Source organism: Oncorhynchus mykiss, chromosome 20 (genome assembly GCF_013265735.2).
Source record: "Oncorhynchus mykiss isolate Arlee chromosome 20, USDA_OmykA_1.1, whole genome shotgun sequence".
NCBI lineage: Eukaryota > Metazoa > Chordata > Actinopteri > Salmoniformes > Salmonidae > Oncorhynchus > Oncorhynchus mykiss.
In genome coordinates this window covers 23332425-23352291 of record NC_048584.1, presented here as the reverse complement: position 1 = coordinate 23352291, position 19867 = coordinate 23332425, and the positions used below count along the sequence as shown (strand labels likewise).

At 45.6% G+C, this 19867-nt stretch overlaps 1 protein-coding gene across 2 annotated transcripts; it reads right to left on the bottom strand.

Moving 5' to 3' along the window:
• Positions 1 to 1734: 1734 nt before the first annotated feature.
• dlgap5 (discs, large (Drosophila) homolog-associated protein 5) lies at positions 1735 to 18871 on the bottom strand. Of its 2 annotated transcripts, XM_036956026.1 has the most exons (16): positions 18719 to 18871; positions 18232 to 18476; positions 17808 to 17983; positions 11001 to 11072; positions 10793 to 10832; positions 10622 to 10669; positions 10323 to 10481; positions 9902 to 10190; positions 9513 to 9680; positions 9296 to 9384; positions 9026 to 9186; positions 6255 to 6618; positions 5092 to 6047; positions 2620 to 2797; positions 2438 to 2481; positions 1735 to 2248 (listed from the first exon to the last, which is right to left on the bottom strand). In XM_036956026.1, exons 2-16 carry the CDS (start codon positions 18470 to 18472, stop codon positions 2132 to 2134), a joined length of 3102 nt encoding a protein of 1033 aa, XP_036811921.1. In that variant the 5' UTR covers positions 18473 to 18476; positions 18719 to 18871; the 3' UTR covers positions 1735 to 2131. The 2 variants fall into 2 exon arrangements, with proteins under 2 accessions (XP_036811921.1, XP_036811922.1); XM_036956027.1 differs by lacking the exon at positions 2438 to 2481.
• Positions 18872 to 19867: the final 996 nt, after the last annotated feature.

Here is a 19867-nt window from a genome sequence, read left to right as displayed (position 1 = left end):
ACAAAGTATTAACTTAAGGGGTCTGAATAATTTTGCACGCCCAATTTTTCAGTTTTTGATTTGTTAAAAGTTTGAAATATCCAATAAATGTCGTTCCACTTCATGATTGTGTCCCACTTGTTGATTTTTCACAAAAAAATACAGTTTTATATCTTTTGTTTGAAGCCTGAAATGTGGCAAAAGGTCACAAAGTTCAAGGGGGCCGAATACTTTCGCAAGGCACTGTATATTACACAACTAATTTGATGACCTCTGAAAATCACGGTTCATCCCCAACCACCCCTTCACCCATAGCAACTCGCTCCGAGGGCCCTCGTCATGTGTTGATGAAACTGTCAGTGGGGGGGAAAATCAATAAACACATCAACTTCAGGACTCATGCCTTGAGTTATGCAATTTGTTCCACATTCAAATAATAACATGAAATTCAAATTCCCCGTCATTTTACAAGATAAACATCTAACAGTTAAACATTTAATTTGGGCGGCATTCCATTTGTTGTGTGTATATCTTTTTTAATTAAATGCACGTGGCATATAAATTAGGCATACCTCCATTCTTCTGTATGAAATTGCGCAAACTTCAAACCTATCACTATGCTTGTTGGGATACCACGTCGCTCTGGAGCCTGCAGCCTTGCTGACATGTCTAATTTGCTCCTACACCCTCAATTTTCACTCCCTCAGCTTTGGGACACATGTGCAAATGGTGAATGCCAAATGTAGGGGCGAGGGTGATTTGGAATTCAGCCTCAGAAATACCATTTCATACAGATGTATCTTCTAATTATAACATTTTTCTATGGTGTGCTCATCCCAATCTCACTCCTGCTGTGTATCCTAACCCGAGCCTGTTTAAGAGCAATGGAGCAGGAGGAGCTGAAGGAGCAGGGAAGAATTCCTGTCCTGCGGACACTGAGCTGGACCCAGAGGGGACTCACCAGTGTACAGCCTGGAGCTGAGAAGGGAGGTGCAGGACGAGAGGCTGACGCAGACTGCACTAGCACTGCATCACTCTGGCTAAGGCCAAGGAAGACGCCAGGTACTGAGAGACATTATGAAGAGGCCCCTTCATCCAGTTTGAATCCTAACCACACCCTAAGGGACAGTCAAATGTCCCAAGATTAAAACCCAGAGAACCCTTTTGAAGTGATTTTTAGTCTAGGAAATCTGGCCTTGGTGTGCACAATGAATGCTGATGTCAAACTCTGGTCCAACACAAGCTCTTCATGGTAACTCCACAACAAATAAATCAATTATAAAAGGAGAGATGGAGGGAGGAGCAAGGCAAAGGGCCAGAGAGTGACCTTAACCCGTCTCCAGTGGCTGAGATAACTGTGGCCTCCACCACCTCTGTGGTCATCACCAAACAGTCACCTGCCTGCAGCGGCTAAGAGGAAATAGACTACCCAGATCACCCTGGGGTTTGGGAGAGATAGGACTGTAAGACCCGTATGCTAGTGCCAGATTAAAAACAGACATTTTCAGATCATGGTCTATCAAATCATAAGTCCTCTACATTAACATGCATTTCACACAATTCTTCTGATAATAAAATACTGTTTCATGATTCAGTCATTGTTTGGTATAGATGCTCTAGTTGTAGAAAGAGGCACTGACAAACCAGTTAGTTCCTGCTGCAGCCTTCACTGTAAAATATAACACGTTGCAGCGTTGCTTCAATAGTGTTTGAATGAGAGGAACCCTTTAAAAAAAGAAGTCTGTTGAAGACCAATTAGAAGAATCAACATTTTATTTACACAAACCAAAAGGTTTTTCAGAATGCATATTCAACATAGAAGAATTTAGGCTACCGGTATTTATAAACTCTTGGTTCAATTTTTTTTTTTTACTGCACACACCTGGGCACCATAGAAAATGTGCTTAACAATTAGGAAACTACCTGGAGCCTTTTTGGTATTTCAATAAAAAAGGTGTAGTAGACATGACAAAGAATTTAAGTAAACTCCTTGAAAATCTGTTGAAGTTACATAAAAACACTTTTCTGACAATTAGAGGAGTTTAGAAAAAAGTAACAATGCATATAAACTAATTATTTTCCTGAGACAATAAAAACTAGTCTCTAGAGCGAAATGGAGGGAAAAAAACAGCAGTTAAGCAAATCGGTCTCATCAGTTGTTCGTTCTATTAGATGGAGGTGTGAATGACATGAGGTCACTGGGGCACATTGACTGTCTCACTCTGTCCATCTGATCAGGGGTGAACAGCAACATGTCCGACTCAACTGGCTGGAGGAGAGAGAAGAGATTTAGGAGAATGAAGTGGGGACAGCATGGGTCAGTTGATGAATTGAGAAGAATGCATGCCTAATAGTAAAATTACATATTTTAGAACACCATAGTGAAAAGTGATCCAACACCAAATGAAATCACACTTTATATATGTGAGAAAGAAGGGGGTAAAACAAGGAAGTTAACCTTTGTGGTCCGTGGGGTGAACATTTGTGCCAAACTGGGAAACGCTGTGATGGGAGTGAGGAGGGAATACAAAAATGACTTGATTGAAAAAGAAAACAAATCCACCATAAGGAATACAAATATCCAGGTCAAAGCCTATCCATGCACCAAAACCCAGGTGTACACACACACACACCACCTACCTGTGGGAGACGACGCTTCCTCCCAAGTGGGCTCTCCAGACTGAGCCATCGGACTCTCCATTTCTACGTCTATCGCCATGGGCGACAGCATCTCCTCAGCAACAGCCAACTCCCGTGGCGACAAGCTGCAGCTTGCTACAGGTTGGAGGTAGCGCTCAAACTCCAACCCCAGAAGACTCTAGTGTATTTAGAGAAAACAATTACCTCTTGACAGTCATTCATTAAGATCAGCTCAACTACATGACCAAAAGTATGTGGACACCTGCTCAAACATCTCATTCCTTAATTATGGGCATTAATATGGAGTTGTTCCCCCCTACACTGCTGTAACAGCCTCCAGGGAAGGCTTTCCACTGGTTTTGGAGCATTGCTGCGGGGACTTGCTTCCATTCAGCCACAAGAGCATGAGTAAGGTCTGGCACTGATGTTGGGCGATTAGGCCTGGCTCGCAGTCTGCGTTCCAATTAATCCAAAAGGTTTTCAACAAAGTTGGCAGCACAGAATCTAGAATGTCGTTGTAAGCTTCAGCGTTAAGATTTCCCTTCACTAGAACTATGGGGCCTAACCTGAACCATGAAGAACAGCCCTAGAACATTATTCCTCCTACACCAAACTTCAAAGTTGCCAATATAAAATTGGGGCAGGTAGTTTTCTCCAAGCATCCACCAAACCGAGATTCTTCTGTCGGACTGCCAGTTGGTGAAACGTGATTCATCACTCCAGTGAAGGCATTTCCACTTCCCCAGAGTCCAACAGCGGCAAGCTTTACACCACTCTTGGTATTTCACAAAATGATCAGTCTTCTGTGCGACTGCTCGGCCACGGAAACCCATTTCATGACGCTCCCGATGAACAGTTCCTTGTGCTGACGTTGCTTCCAGAGGCAGTTCCGAACTCGGTAGAGAGTGTTGCAACTGAGGACAGACTATTATTACGTTCTTCAGCACTCAGTGGTCCCGTTCTGTGAGCTTGTGTGGCCTAGCACTGCAGTTGAGCTGTTGTTGCTCCTAGACATTTCAACTTCCCAATAACAGCACTTAAAGTTGACCAGGGCAGCTCTAATAGGGCAGAAATTTGACGAACTGACTTGGAAAGGTGGCATCCTATGACGATGCCACGTTGAAAGTCACTCAGCTCTACTGCCAATATTTGTCTATGGAGATTCTCCATGGCTGTTTGATAAATGTTATACTCTGGTCAGCAACAGCTGTGGCTGAAATAGCGGAATCCACTCATTTGAAGGGGTGTACACACACATATACATACATATATAAACGTCCCTTCTTCAGGATCCTGCCTTTCAAAGACAATTCATAAAAATCCAAATAACTTCACAGATCTTCATTGTGAAGGGTTTAATTACTGTTTCCCATGCTTGTTGAATGAACCATAAGGCACTTAAGACACTGACAGCTTACAGACGGTAGGCAATAAAGGTCACAGTTAAGAAAACTTAGGACACTAAAGAGGCCTTTCTACAAACTCTGAAAAACACCAAAAGAAAGATGCCCAGGGTCCCTGCTCATCTGCGTGAATGTGCCTTAGGCATGCTGCAAGGAGAAATGAGGACTGCAGATGTGACCATGGCAATAAATGTCACCCATGGGCACAAACCCACTGTTGCTGGACCAGACACAGGACTGGCAAAAAGTGCTCTTCACTGACGAGTCGCAGTTGTCTCACCAGGGGTGATGGTCGGATTCGCGTTTATCGTCAACGGAATGAGCTCTACACGGAGGCCTGTACTCTGGAGCAGGAACGATTTGGAGGTGGAGGATCCGTCATGGTCTAGGGCGGTGTGTCACAGCATCATCAGACTGAGCTTGTCGTCATTGCAGGCAATCTCAATGCTGTGCATTACAGGGAAGACATCCTCCTCCTTCATGTGGTACCCTTCCTGCAGGCTCGTCCTGACATGACCCTCCAGCATGACAATGCCACCAGCCATACTGCTCGTTCTGTGTGTGATTTCCTGCAAGACAGGAATGTCAGTGTTTTTTCCATGGCCAGCGAAGAGCCCAAATCTCAATCCCATTGAGCACGTCTGGGACCTGTTGGATCGGAGGGTGAGGGATAGGGCCATTCCCCCCCAGAAATGTTCAGGAACTTGCAGGTGCCTTGGTGGAAGAGTGGGGTAACATCTCACAGCAAGTACTGGCAAATCATGAGAAGGAGATGCACTGCAGTACTTAATGCAGCTGGTGGCCACACCAGATACTGACTGTTACTTTTGACCCCCCCTTTGTTCAGGGACACATTATTCCATTTCTGTTAGTCACATGTCTGTTGAACTTGTTCAGTTTGTCTGTTGTTGAATCTTATGTTCATACAAATATTTTTACATGTTAAGTTCGCTGAAAATAAACGCAGTTGACAGTGAAAGGACATTTCTTTTTTTGCTGAGTTTATATACACACACACACACACACACACACACACACACACACATCTCCTTTGCCAAAAAAAACTTACCTCAGTGATATAACTGTTTGGAGTCACTGTCACATCGGCATTAGCTGAGACGCTGAGGGAGACCTGGACAGTAGGAGAGGAGGGCACCAGGCAGGGTGAGGAGAGGGGAGATATGCTGTCCTCGGTAGGTTTTGGCCTGGCTGGATTGGAGGAGAGGGTGAAGCTGAAGGCAGGGCTCCTGACTGGGGAGAACTCTGCTCCATAGGTGGGAGTGTGGGGCAGTGAAGAAGAGAGGGGAAGCCTTGGTGAGATGGGTAGGCTGATATCGTAGTCCTCTAAATCTTCTTCTCTGTCCTGGAGTGAGGTAGAGGATAGGATTGACTGGGTAGCCAAAGTGCTGCTCACTTCAGGCATGGCCAGGAGCGCCGATTGGTTGGGCTCCTCTGCGGCCAACACCGATTGGCTGAAGACTTCTTGGGTCATTTCGTCATTGGTCAGCTGTTGCGTGTTGGATGGCGATTGGCTCATTTTCTCAGACTCAGAGCTCTCAATGTGCTCTTCATGGCAAACAGTGGGCTCTGTGACAACCTCCGATTGGTCACAAGCTTCCTGCATGCTCTCGGGCTCTGGTTTGTCAGGAGTGACTTCATTCTGGACCGAGACTAGCTCTGGTTGGTAACAGGGGCCTTCCCCTGACTGGGCGTCTATCAAAGCTTCTTTGACTGGTGAGAAGCAGAGAGAGACTCTGGTGGGGCTATTCTGGGCGGGGGCCAGGGTGCAGAGTGGGGTGGCATCAGACAGACAAGCAGGGGTGAGGGTGGAGCGAGCAGGGGTGAGGGTGGAGCGAGCAGGGGTGAGGGTGGAGCGAGCAGGGGTGAGGCAGGGGAGAGTAGAGGGTTGTGCAGCTGCAGCAGCGTTGGAGTGGCGGGTTCTGACGGGGGTGGAGAACTTGGTGACAGAGCAGGGAGATGCCTGAGGCGGCCTGGCAGCTACACGGGTTGATCTCCTCACAGAGCCTAGAAAGACAGAGACAACACAGCAGTCAGTCAATTCACAACTCTAACAGACAGAGGGAGATGTCAGCTTTCTTCCAGGCCCGCGCAAACCCTCTGTCCTTTCAGCCTGCCATTCTATGCATCTTCCTCTGACTCCATCCATATCTCTGTGCATCACAGCAGTTGAGGGGAGGCATGGGAGAAGAACAGCCGAGGTATGACTCTCACCTGTGAGTTTGGCGGGACTCTCCACCTGGAAGAAGCCTCCCTGGAACACCACCACCGGTGACTCTGGGGCCAAGATCTCTGCCTGGGGGTCCTGAGGAGCTGGAGCAGGGTCGTCCACAGCACTGCCTGGCCCTGCAGCCTGGACTGCCTTCTCTGCCTCTGCAGCCTGCTGCTTGACCTTAATAGCAGCCTTGATGGCAGCCAGACGAGACTTGGCGGCAGCTCCACCAACAGGCTTTGCCACCGGAGCAGAGGCCGGCTTCTTGACCACCTTCCTCTGTCGTGGTGGGGGCTTTCTCTCCTCCTGCCAACCCTTAGACTCTGCTTCCTTCAGAGCACCAAACTTATTGTTCACGTCTTCTACCTGAAAAAGGAAGCGTTGAACAAGGTAAGTGAGGAAAGAGGGGATGCCTTTTTAGAAAGCTTGACACATTTCCAAATTTTCAACCTTTTAGAATGCTGTACCAATCTAGGTGGTAATTCTTCCTAGAGGTAGCTAGTATAGCTTACATTTAGTGTTAACAGTCAAGCATAAACAGACTAAACACCCGTGTCTGTTCATCTAATTCTACACAAACTGTCACACACACAGTAGTAGACCATGTCCTCCTAGTCACTAACCCACCTGGTAGTAGACCATGTCCTCCTAGTCACTAACCCACCTGGTAGTAGACCATGTCCTCCTAGTCACTAACCCACCTGGTAGTAGACCATGTCCTCCTAGTCACTAACCCACCTGGTAGTAGACCATGTCCTCCTAGTCACTAACCCACCTGGTAGTAGACCATGTCCTCCTAGTCACTAACCCACCTGGTAGTAGACCATGTCCTCCTAGGCACTAACCCACCTGGTAGTAGACCATGTCCTCCTAGTCACTAACCCACCTGGTAGTAGACCATGTCCTCCTAGTCACTAACCCACCTGGTAGTAGACCATGTCCTCCTAGTCACTAACCCACCTGGTAGTAGACCATGTCCTCCTAGTCACTAACCCACCTGGCAGTAAACCATGTCCTCCTAGTCACTAATCCACCTGGCAGTAAACCATGTCCTCCTAGTCACCAATCCACCTGGCAGTAAACCATGTCCTCCTACTCACTAACCCACCTGGTAGTAGACCATGTCCTCCTACTCACTAACCCACCTGGTAGTAAACCATGTCCTCCTAGTCACTAACCCACCTGGTAGTAAACCATGTCCTCCTAGTCACTAACGCACCTGGTAGTAGACCATGTCCTCCTAGTCACTAACCCACCTGGTAGTAGACCATGTCCTCCTAGTCACTAACCCACCTGGTAGTAGACCATGTCCTCCTAGTCACTAATCCACCTGGTAGTAAACCATGTCCTCCTAGTCACTAATCCACCTGGTAGTAAACCATGTCCTCCTAGTCACTAATCCACCTGGTAGTACACCATGTCCTCCTAGTCACTAACCCACCTGGTAGTAGACCATGTCCTCCTAGTCACTAATCCACCTGGTAGTAGACCATGTCCTCCTAGTCACTAATCCACCTGGTAGTAGACCATGTCCTCCTAGTCACTAACCCACCTGGTAGTAGACCATGTCCTCCTAGTCACTAATCCACCTGGTAGTAAACCATGTCCTCCTAGTCACTAACCCACCTGGTAGTAGACCATGTCCTCCTAGTCACTAACCCACCTGGCAGTAGACCATGTCCTCCTAGTCACTAATCCACCTGGCAGTAGACCATGTCCTCCTAGTCACTAATCCACCTGGCAGTAGACCACGTCCTCCTAGTCACTAATCCACCTGGTAGTAGACCACGTCCTCCTAGTCACTAATCCACCTGGTAGTAGACCACGTCCTCCTAGTCACTAACCCACCTGGCAGTAGACCATGTCCTCCTAGTCACTAATCCACCTGGTAGTAGACCATGTCCTCCTAGTCACTAACCCACCTGGTAGTAGACCATGTCCTCCTAGTCACTAACCCACCTGGCAGTAAACCATGTCCTCCTACTCACTAACCCACCTGGTAGTAAACCATGTCCTCCTAGTCACTAATCCACCTGGTAGTAGACCATGTCCTCCTAGTCACTAACCCACCTGGTAGTAGACCATGTCCTCCTAGTCACTAACCCACCTGGCAGTAGACCATGTCCTCCTAGTCACTAACCCACCTGGTAGTAGACCATGTCCTCCTAGTCACTAATCCACCTGGTAGTAAACCATGTCCTCCTAGTCACTAACCCACCTGGCAGTAAACCATGTCCTCCTAGTCACTAACTCACCTGGCAGTAAATGATGTCCTCCTACTCACTAATCCACCTGGTAGTAGACCATGTCCTCCTACTCACTAATCCACCTGGCAGTAAACCATGTCCTCCTAGTCACTAACCCACCTGGTAGTAAACCATGTCCTCCTAGTCACTAATCCACCTAGTAGTAGACCATGTCCTCCTAGTCACTAACCCACCTGGTAGTAGACCATGTCCTCCTAGTCACTAACCCACCTGGCAGTAGACCATGTCCTCCTAGTCACTAACCCACCTGGTAGTAGACCATGTCCTCCTAGTCACTAATCCACCTGGTAGTAAACCATGTCCTCCTAGTCACTAACCCACCTGGCAGTAAACCATGTCCTCCTAGTCACTAACTCACCTGGCAGTAAATTATGTCCTCCTACTCACTAATCCACCTGGTAGTAGACCATGTCCTCCTACTCACTAATCCACCTGGCAGTAAACCATGTCCTCCTAGTCACTAATCCACCTGGCAGTAAACCATGTCCTCCTAGTCACTGACCCACCTGGTAGTAGACCATGTCCCAGAAGCCTTGCAAGTCAGTGCATGTGGTGATCTTCTCTCCTCTGCCAAGCTCACAGTCATCCACCAGGCCAGAGAACTGACCAAACCTCTCCTTCATCAGCAGCCTGGCCTGCCCCACTGCAGTACGCATACGGTCCCGCACTTCACAAAGGGATGGATATAAACATTGAGGAAATGTTGTAGGATGCATTTCGCTAACAGAAATCCAAATCGACCACTTAAGATGGTTAAAACACGTCAAGTCACTCACTCTCTTCAGGGATAGAGGCATCATCCACCCTGGGCTCCCACTGCTGACAAAATGCTGTCAGTCTCTCGGTCTCACTGACCACCACCAACCTGACAGACACACAGACAGACATTCACATATCACATGACACAACACTTGTCTAGGTCAGGAACTTCGCTGTTGACTTGGTTTCATATAATATGCATGATAAGTTTGTCAGCTAAAATGTAACCCTCACCTAAAGTAGGGCACATCATGCTCTGGTTCTTGGGGACACTGAGGGGCCAGAGTAGGAGAAGGTGGGGATTGTACAGGGGACTTGGCAGGAGAGGGAGCACTGAGCTCCATTTTGGGCACCAAGTCAGAGAGCCAGAGTGGCACAGGTGGTAGTACAAAGGCAGGGACACTGCAGAGAGGAGGATGAAGATTTAAAACAAATAAAATGACAATATGTTTTCAGTAAGAAATGACAGCCAGTCATATTTTAATAAGCAGTAACAGTATATCAACCAGATTTTCATACCCCAGCAGAAAAAAATGCATCTGTAATGCACCTAATAAATATTACAAGGGAATCTAAAATATGTCAGAGGGATACAGACTGATCAGAAACCCACAATGTGTTACCTGGGTTTGAAGAAGGAGTCTGCAGAGCGGGGGGTGAGAGGGGTGGGCTTGAAGTTGGACAGGCCTGCTGGGGCCTGGAACACAAAGCCCTGAGGAGCGAAGGAGGACGGGGTAGGGGCTGGAGGGGGGAGGGAGGAGACCTGGGCTGGGACAGGTTCTGGATCAGCAGGGGAAGGGTCTTCTACCATCTTCTCCTCCTTTACACTGGGGGGTGGCGGGCTGGCAGCCCTGGGCTCCTCCACTGGCTTTTTCACTTTTACAGCAGCTTGCTTATTGCTTTCAGTATTTCCTAAAGAGAATTTCAAAATGTAGCTTTTTCTTTCTTTTTTTTTTATGCAGAAATAAAAATGGGGGAAACCACATAAAATGCTGTAGAGGAATAATGCATATGAAGCGTGGAATGTCAGCTGCCAAAGCTCACCCCTGGTGTTCCTCCCTCTGCCAACAGGTGGTGATGCAGACTGCTTGGCATTTGATCTGGTCTTGGGAGCTGCAGCAGGTTTGTCCTTTGCCACCGGGGCCACAGAGACCAGAGGCCTGTTAGCTGACCTTGTGGATGGGGCTCTGACGACTGGTTCACCTGCAGGAAAGTGGAAAAAGAACAGTTACATTACAAGTCAAGGATATGTTTATTGGGGTTAAATAATTGGCTAAACAAAAAGGTTGAGGCATAATGTATAGAACAGCTGACAATATTTTTGTCATGGTTACGAGTGTTACCTAAAGTGATCTTGGTTCTCCTGGTTGACCTGACCACAGCTGGTTCAACTAAGACAGAACCAGGTCAAGTTAAGGGGTTAGCAGTCAGTACATACAGGTGTTGAACTAAGCACACCATTCAATGATTATACAGGGTGGAAAATTGTTTTTCAAACAACAAAAAACACCAACCTTTTCTTGAAGCAGGGACAGTGTCAATAGTCTGTGGTGCCTAGGTCAATGGAACAGAGAAAATACAGCATTTTGTCAATTATATGGTTATTCCAAAAAGCTGCTATTATAGTTATTGACTAAATAATCTAATAAAACATATTATATAAAAGATGTGTGCAGAACAAAATGCAGACTTGGTAGGGCAATTATTATTATGTTTTATCACCTTGGGGGCCTGCTGCCTCATGGTTGAGCGCGTCACTCTAGTGGATTGGGGCAGGACCACTGTCGTTGTTGCCTGGTAGGAGGAAAAGGCAAGGCCACGTTATGACAACGTAACACCACTAAATCCTTGCTTATACCTGGTGCTAACTGGCATCCTTTGTCCTGGTCTTGTCCACAATCGGATTGTTACCACATTTTCAAATGTGTTTACACATGGTAGTAAAATGTCTCATCCAGCCACTGTGTCCACATTGCGACCAGATTTCCTGGTCCCTCCCTGTATGCAAACGTGACAGATATTCTTTCAAAAATAATATTTATTTTAAAACATATTGCTGTCATAAGTCAATTGTGCCAGCTGTCAATGATTGAAGGTAGGATAATGAGGATTTAAAAATGGTGTCACTGTCCAGATTAGTCTACACTTGAGAGATACACAGACAATGCGTGCCCGACTACCTCCAGTGGTGGTCAGGAAGATCTGATCAAAATCAAACCACTGTCTTTTTATAGTCTACACCAGTCTACAAATATGGGCACTATCAGGATGTGGACACAATCGGGACAAAGGACGCATGTTAGCACCAGGTATAAACGTGGCTTAAGAACACCCGTTCTGTTCTTATATCAGTGGCGGCTCCTCAGAGGAGACAGGGGACTTTCATAAAAATAGTGAAACAAAAAAATGATCCTGTTTTTTTAGATAAAACTATACTAAATATAGTCACGTCACCAAATAATTGATTAAAACACACAGTTTTGCAACAAAGGTCTACAGCAGCCTTAACACCATGGTGTAGCCGGAGGACAGTTAGTTTCCGTCCTCCTCTGGTTACATTGACTTCAATACAAAACCTAGGAGGCTCATGGTTCTCACCCCCTACCACAGACCTTCCACAGTAATTATGACAACTTCCGGAGGACGTCCTCCAACCTATCAGAGCTCTTGCAGTATGAACTGATATGTCGACGCAATCAAAGAATGAATCTACTACTGAAAGCATAAACTATAGCTAGCTAGTACTGCAGTGCATAAAATGTGGTGAATAGTTGCCTGAGAGAGAGAAAGAGTGCTAGCTACAGAGGCATGCGAAAGTATTCACCTCCTTGGCATTTTTACTATTTTGTTGCCTTACAACCTGGAATTAAAATATATTTGGTTTTTGGGGGGGGGCTGTATCGTTTGATTTACAAGACATGCCTACTTTTCTTGTTAAACACAAAAAACAGGAACCTTGAGCATGCATAACTATTCATCCCCCCAGGGTCAAAACTTTGTAGAGCAACCTTTTGCAGCAATTACAGCTGCAAGTCTCTTGGGGTATGTCTCTGTAAGCGTGGCACATCTAGCCACTGGGAGTTATGCAAAACTGCTCCAGATCCTTGAAGTTGAATGGGTTCCGCCGGTGTACAGCAATCTTCAAAACATTTTTGAATTTGCGCCTTTATTTAAGCAGGTAGGCCAGTTGAGAACAAGTTCTCATAAAGCAAAGCAGTGCGACAAAAACAACAGAGTTACACATAAACAAACGTACAGGCTATAAGACAATAGAAAACCTCTTACAATGTACAATGTGTGCAAATGTAGAAGATTAGGGAGTTACGGCAATAAATAGGCCACAGAGGTGAAATAATTACAATTTTGCATTAACACTGGAGTGATATGTGCAAGTAGAGATACTGGGGTGAAAAAGAGCAAGAAGATAAATAACAATATGGGGATGTAGTTGGTTGTGCCATTTACAGGTACAGTGATCGGTAAACTGCTCTGACAGCTGATGCTTAAAGTTAGAGAGGGAGATATAAGTCTCCAGCTTAAATGATTTTTGCAATTCGTTCCAGTCATGGGCAGCAGAGAACTGGAAGGAAAGGCAGCCAGTGAAATATACCTGCTGGAGCACGTGCTACTGGTGGGTGCTGTTATGGTGACCAGTGAGCTGAGATAGGTGGGGCTTTACCTAGCAAAGACTTATAGATGACCTGGAGCCAGTGGGTTTGGCGACGAATATGAAGTGAGGGGCATTGAAGCTCGTATAGAGGTTAGTTAACACAGTGTCCAAAGTGCCAGATGTATACAGAATGGTGTTGTCTGCGTAGAGGTGGATCAGAGAATCACCAGCAGCAAGAGCGACATCATTGCAATATACAGAGAAAAGAGTCAGCCCGAGAATTGAACCCTGTGGCACCCCCATAGAGACTGCCAGAGGTCCGGACAACAGGCCCTCCGATTTGACACACTTAACTCTGAGAAGTAGTTGGTGAACCAGGCGAAGCAGTCATTTGAGGAAACCAAGGATATTGAGTCTGCCGATAAGAATGCGGTGATTGACAGAGTCGAAAGCCTTGGCCAGGTCGATGAAGATGGCTGCACAGTATTGTCTTTTATCGATGGCGGTTATGATATCGTTTAGGACCTTGAGTGTGGCTGACCAACTTGGACACCAGATTGAAAAGTGGAGAAAGTACGGTGGGATTCAAAATGGTCGATGATCTGTTTGTTAACTTGGCTTGTAAGACCTTAGAAAGGCAGTGTAGGATAGATATTGGTCTGTAACAGTGTGAGTCTAGAGTGTCTCCCCCTTTGAAGAGGGGGATGACCGTGGCAGCTTTCCTATCTTTGGGGATCTCAGACGATACGAAAGAGGTTGAACAGGCTAGTAATAGGGGTTGCAAAAATTGCGGCAGATCATTTTAGAAGGAGATGGTCCAGATTGTCTAGCCCAGCTGATTTGTAGGGTCCAGATTTTGCAGCGCTTTCAGAACATCAGCTGTCTGGATTTGGGTGAAGGAGAAGCGAGGGGGTGCAAAGCTGTTGGTCGGGCTAGGGGTAGCCAGGTGGAAAGCATGGCCATCTGTAGAAAAATGCTTATTGAAATAATCAATTATCGTGGTGACATTGTTTCCTAGCCTCAGTGCAGTGGGCATCTGAGAGATGGTGCTCTTATTCTCCATGGACTTTACAGTGTCCCACAACTTTTTGGAGTTTGTTATACAGGATGCAAATTTTTGTTTGAAAAAGCTAGCCTTAGCTTTCCTAATTGACTATGTATATTAGTTCCTAACTTCCCTGAAAAGTAGCATATCGCTTGGGCTACTCGATGCTAATGCAGAAAGCCACAGTATGTTTTTGTGCAGGTCAAGGGCAGTCAAGTCTGGGGTGAACCAAGGGCGATATCTGTTCTTAGTTCTACATTTTTTGAACAGGGCATGCTTATTTAAGATGAGGAAAGCCCTTTTAAAAGCACAACCAGGCATCCTCTACTGACGGGATGAGGTCAATATTCTTCCAGGATACCCGGGCCAGGTCGATTAGAAAGGCCTGCTTGCTGAAGTGTTTTAGGGAGCGTTTGACTGTGATGAGGGGTGGACGTTTGACCGCGGACCCATTAAGGACGCAGGTAATGAGGCAGTGATCGCTGAGATCCTGGTTGAAGACAGCAGAGGTGTATTTAGAGGGCAAATTGGTCAGGATGATATCTAAGAGGGTGCCCATGGTTACAGATTTAGGGTTGTACCTGGTAGGTTCCTTGATAATTTGTGAGATTGAGGGCATCTAGTTTAGATGGTTGGACGGCCGGGGTGTTAAGCATATCCCAGTTTAGGTCACCCAACAGTACGAGCTCTGAAAATAGATGGGGGCAATCAATTCACATATGGTGTCCAGGGCACAGCTGGGGGCTGAGGGGGGTCTATAACAGGCGGCAATGGTGAGAGACTTGTTTCTGGAAAGGGGGATTTTTAAAGTAGAAACTTGAATTGTTTGGGCACAGACCTGGTCAGTATGACAGAACTCTGCAGGCTAACCCCGCCTACTTTGGCAGTTCTATCTTGTCAGAAAATGTTGTAGTTGGACATTTCTGGATTTTTGGTGGCCTTCCTAAGCCAGGATTCAGACACGGCTAGGACATCAGGGTTGGCGAAGTGTGCTAACGCAGTGAATAAAATAAACTTAGGGAGGAGGCCATGCATGAAACCACAGCTTTTACGGTTACGAAAGTCAACAAATTAACCTCTACATCACCAGAGGAGGAGTAGGCTAAGGGTACGGGTAAAGGCTATAAGAACTGGCCGTCTAGTGCGTTCGGAACAGAGTAAATGGAGCAGGTTTCTGGGCGCGGAAGAATAGATTCAAGGCATAACGTACAGACAAGGGTATGGAAGGATGTGAGTACAGTGGAGGTAAACCTAGGCATTGTGACGATGAGAGGTTTTGTCTCTGGAGGCAACAGTTAAGCCAGATGAGGTCACCGCATATGTGAGAGGCGTGACAAAAGGGATATCTAAGGCATATTGGGCAGGGCTGGAGGCTCTATAGTGAAAAAGACAATCACTAACCAAAACAGCAATAGACAAGGCATATTGACATTAGGGAGAGGCATGTGTAGCCAAGTGATCATAGGGTCCAGCGAGTAGCAATAGGTAAGTCAGGGAGCCGATTCAGTAGTCGCTACTACGCTAGGTGAGCTGGAGACACAGAAATTCAGACAGCTAGCGGGTCGGGGCTAGCAGATGGGCCTTTGGCGTCGTCGCAACGAAAGGGCCTGTTGAAAACACCTCGGACGATTACATCGGCAGACCAGTCGTGATGGATCGGCGGACTGGCAGGTATTGACCAAGCTGAGGCTGGCTGGTGTCCGAGTTAACGGCAAAGACCGCTAACAGTGGCTGACTGACTACCAGCTATTTAGCTGGCTAGCTTCTGATTGGGGTACCGGTTCTTAGGCATAATATGGTGAAGCGGGTTGCAGGAGAGTATATTCAGTCCGTAGATGGAAAGTGAGATTAAAATATATACCAGGAGGGAATACGATATTTACACGGGACAGGATGGTACAAGACAAAACACACATCCGACTGCTACGCCATCTTGGATGATGCTGCCACCACCATGCTTCACTGTGGAGATGGTGTTCTCGGGGTGATGCAAGGTGTTGGGTTTGTGCCAGACAGTGTTTTCCTTAATGGCCAAAAAGCTCAATTTTAGTCTCATCTGACCAGAGTACCTTCTTCCATATGTTTGGGGAGTCTCCCACATGCCTTTGGCGAACACCAAACGTGTTCGCATTTTTCTTCTTTAAGCAATGGCTTTTTTCACACTTCCGTAAAGCCCAGCTCTGTGGAGTGTACAGCTTAAAGTGGTCCTATGGACAGATGCTCCACAGCGGAGATTAGAGTTTTGCAACTCCTTCAGGGTTATCTTTGTTGCGCCTCTTGTGGGCAGGCCCTCTCTTGGCAGGTTTGTTGTGGTGCCATATTCTTTCCATTTTTTAATAATGGATTTAATGGTGCTCCGTGGGCTGTTGAATGTTTTTCTTTTATAACCCAACCCTGATCTGTACTCCACAACTTTGTCCCTGACCTGTTTGGAGAGCTCCATGGTCTTCATAGTGCCCCTTGCTCAGTGGTGTTGCAGACTCAGGGGCCTTTCAGAATGGACACATATACACACACATACTGAGATCATGTGACACAGATTGCACACAGGTGGCATTTAACTAATTATGTGACTTCTGAAGATAATTGGTTGCACCAGATCTTATTTAGGGGCTTCATAGCAAAGGGGGTGAATACAAATGCACCCACCACTTTTCAGTTTACATTATTTTTTTAAACAAGTAATTTTTAAAATGTCACTAAATTTGACTATTTTGTGCATGTCCATTACATAACCCCCCCCCAAAACTATTTATATTACAGGTTGTAATGCAACAAAATACAAAAAACGCCAAGGGGGGTGAATACTTTTGAAGGCACTAATATAAGTAATTGCGTTTTTTTCTTCACTTTCACTTACCGAGCTAGCAAATGTTACCTAGCTTGCAAATGCAGCTACTCAAACAGAGATGGATGCTATGTTTACGGGCTGGCTATCCAACACAAACTCTTTCAAGTCAACGTAAGCTTTTGGTTTTATTAATTTACTGCCATCGTGGCCTGCCGGTGTAACTGCTTAAGTGCACGAATGTAGCAGGTTTATTAACGCGTTAGTTCTAGTAGTTAATAACTATGTTGACTGACATTAGGGGACAACGATGTAAGCTGTGTGTAGCAGTTAGCGTTTATGGTATGGAAAGGTTTTTTCGACCTGGTCATAGGCAGCTGTTGTATTGTGCACTGAAGTCCACAAGCAAAGGGAAAAGGTGAGAGGAGAGCGTATAGCTGCCAAAAAAATTGACAATGAGCAAATTATTATGCTGTTTTTGTATGTGGCTGCTATGAAAGTGAACTGTGATCAGGAGTGTATTCATTGCGCCAATTCTGCTCGAAAACGTTTCTTAAAGGAAACAAACAGAACAAAACAGGGATAAACATACCTGAATTTGTCCAATAGAAACTCGTTTGCAACTGTTGGACTAATGATTACACCCCAAATCAGCTAGATACAGGCACATGTGCAAGGAGGTATAGAATGTGTCACTGCCTGGATTACTAAATTTTCTCCCGACCTGCTGTAGCAATCTCATGATGGGTATATGGAAAATTGTATTATCAGGTTGTAGCCTAAACCTAGCAATTTTACATTGAGCTGGGTGAATGGAAGATGAACGACAATCAGCAAATATGATGTAATAGAAATAAGGCCAAGTATATAAAAAAACATGTTGTCCTCCCTCAACTTAAAACGGCACCGACCGCCACTGTCTTATATCCCTATGAGTTTTGAGCACATCAAGTTCACCCTCTGGTGATGAGTCAAGTACATCTTCATCAACTCAACGATTGAACGATGACTCCCAAGGACGATGGATATACTATCTATAGATATGTCAGCAGTATACAGACTCCGTGTTAAGCTGTGCCCCCTCACCATGGCTTTGGTCGTGGCAGCTGGGGCCTGAGGTAGAGGGGCCAGGGGCTGGGGCCGGTATAGCCCAACTTTAAACACCCCCTTCTTCTCCCTTGCCCTCTTCTCTTTCTCCTTCACAAGCTCCTTCTTCTCTTTGTAGCGTGCAAGCTTTTTAATTCGCTCCTCCACTGCAGTGTCTGAGAAATAGAATGAGGGAGTTGGAGAGAAAATAGATCAGTGTGGGATTACATAATATTAGTGGGCGTGGAGGATGAAGAGGCATGAGGGCGAAGTTGGCTCAGGCACATTTTTTTTTTGACACCACAGTTTCAGAGAAGAAAATATTCAAGCCAGCTAACCTGACTACAGTAATGTTACCTAGAGAATAGTGTTAGGTAGCTAAATAAGTGATCCACGAATGCACATCAAAAGCACACAAACTCACTTTTCACATGTTTTGCATTCGGTGCTTTTTCCTGAATTACTGACACATGTTCTGCAACAGACATGTCCAGTTGAGAGCATTCCAGTTCGGGGAGTTTGTCAAGCTGTCTGCGGCTGTTCAGGGCCTTGTCTCGGTTCTCCTTCTGGGACTGCGACCGTCTGCGAGACATCTTCACCCGCAGCATGTCCACACTGGTGTCACGCTGACGCATGTGGCCGAAACGAGCTTCCATTGTGTCCATGATCCTGTGACAAATATACATACAATGCATTAAACTACTAGTTATTAACACGCTGTTACAGACAAATACATATTGATTATCGTGTGGTTGTATATTTAGAAAACGTTAGTTAGCAAACGATGAGCCAAACAAACTAGCTGGCTATCTTACTAGTAGCAGTCACGGTTAGTCACTGACGCTTAATATGCTCTACCTAGTTATGAGATATATTAATCAAAATAGGATTTTATCAATGTGTACTCTTACCTTTTTAAATGTAATTATTATTGGTGATATCCAAGTTCATTCAGTCCAACTATCTGGCAACCTTTATGGATGGAAGTACTCGGATAAACGACTTCCAAGTTAGAACTAAAAATAACAACAACATGGCGGGTTAGTTTTGAAAATTCTGCCATTCAAAGCTGATTGGCTGATAATATATTTCCGGTCAGGAGCGTCGCGCTGATAGGCTAGAAATGTCGAAGTTGTGGGAGAGACAAAAAGTGAGTAAAAAAAACACTCTAAATATGTTTAGAACTACAAATGAACTTTCTTCTGACGATTCTTTTTTTTATTTTTAGTTTAGTTTTCTTAATTTGTTTTTGTTTTTAACCTTATTGTCCACTTAGGAGCCTACAACAAGTCACAGTAAAACATGAACATTTTTAACCATAAAATTAAAAAAATGTATACAATCTACATTAACAGCCTAAAAGGACCAAAAAGAGACAATAGAAAAAACTGTCAATGGCAATGTGAGAAAATTATAGTAACTAGTTAGGGGTCAGTCAGCGGCGGCGTATGCGCGATTAATTTGCAGTCCGGACATCTCCTGCTCTGACTACAGCTGGGAGGGACTGCTGCGTGAGGACTGGGCCACCTGTGAGTGTTTTGGGACGGGAGTGGGGCTCACAGCAGCACCTGCTGCTCGTTGAGAAGAGTAAGAATGATATGTGCTTTCACGTCAGATTCTCCAATAACACCAGAAAAAGTCACTAGATTTGTTGTTAGTGACTTTATTGAAAGTGTGTCACTAGAGGGGTCTGAATACTCGCTAAATATAGCGACAAAGTTGCTAAGTTGGCAGCACTGCACCCATGAGACAGACCATATCTCCCAGGTGAAAAAGACTGCACTGAATTTATGTAAGCTTTATGTAAGGCCTTTATGGCACCATGGCAGAAGTTGCACCACAGTCCGATTTTGCATTTTTTTAAATTAACCTTTATTTAACTAGGCAAGTCAGTTAAGAACAAATTCTTATTTACAATGACTGGGCCAATTATGCGCCACCCTATGAAAAAATATCTGACTCTGTATTAGTTTGGGACCTACTTGTGGCAAGATCTAGGCCAGACGGAGAAGGGTGAATGAAGTTGCCCCTAGACGCTGATCTTAAGTCAATTTAGCATT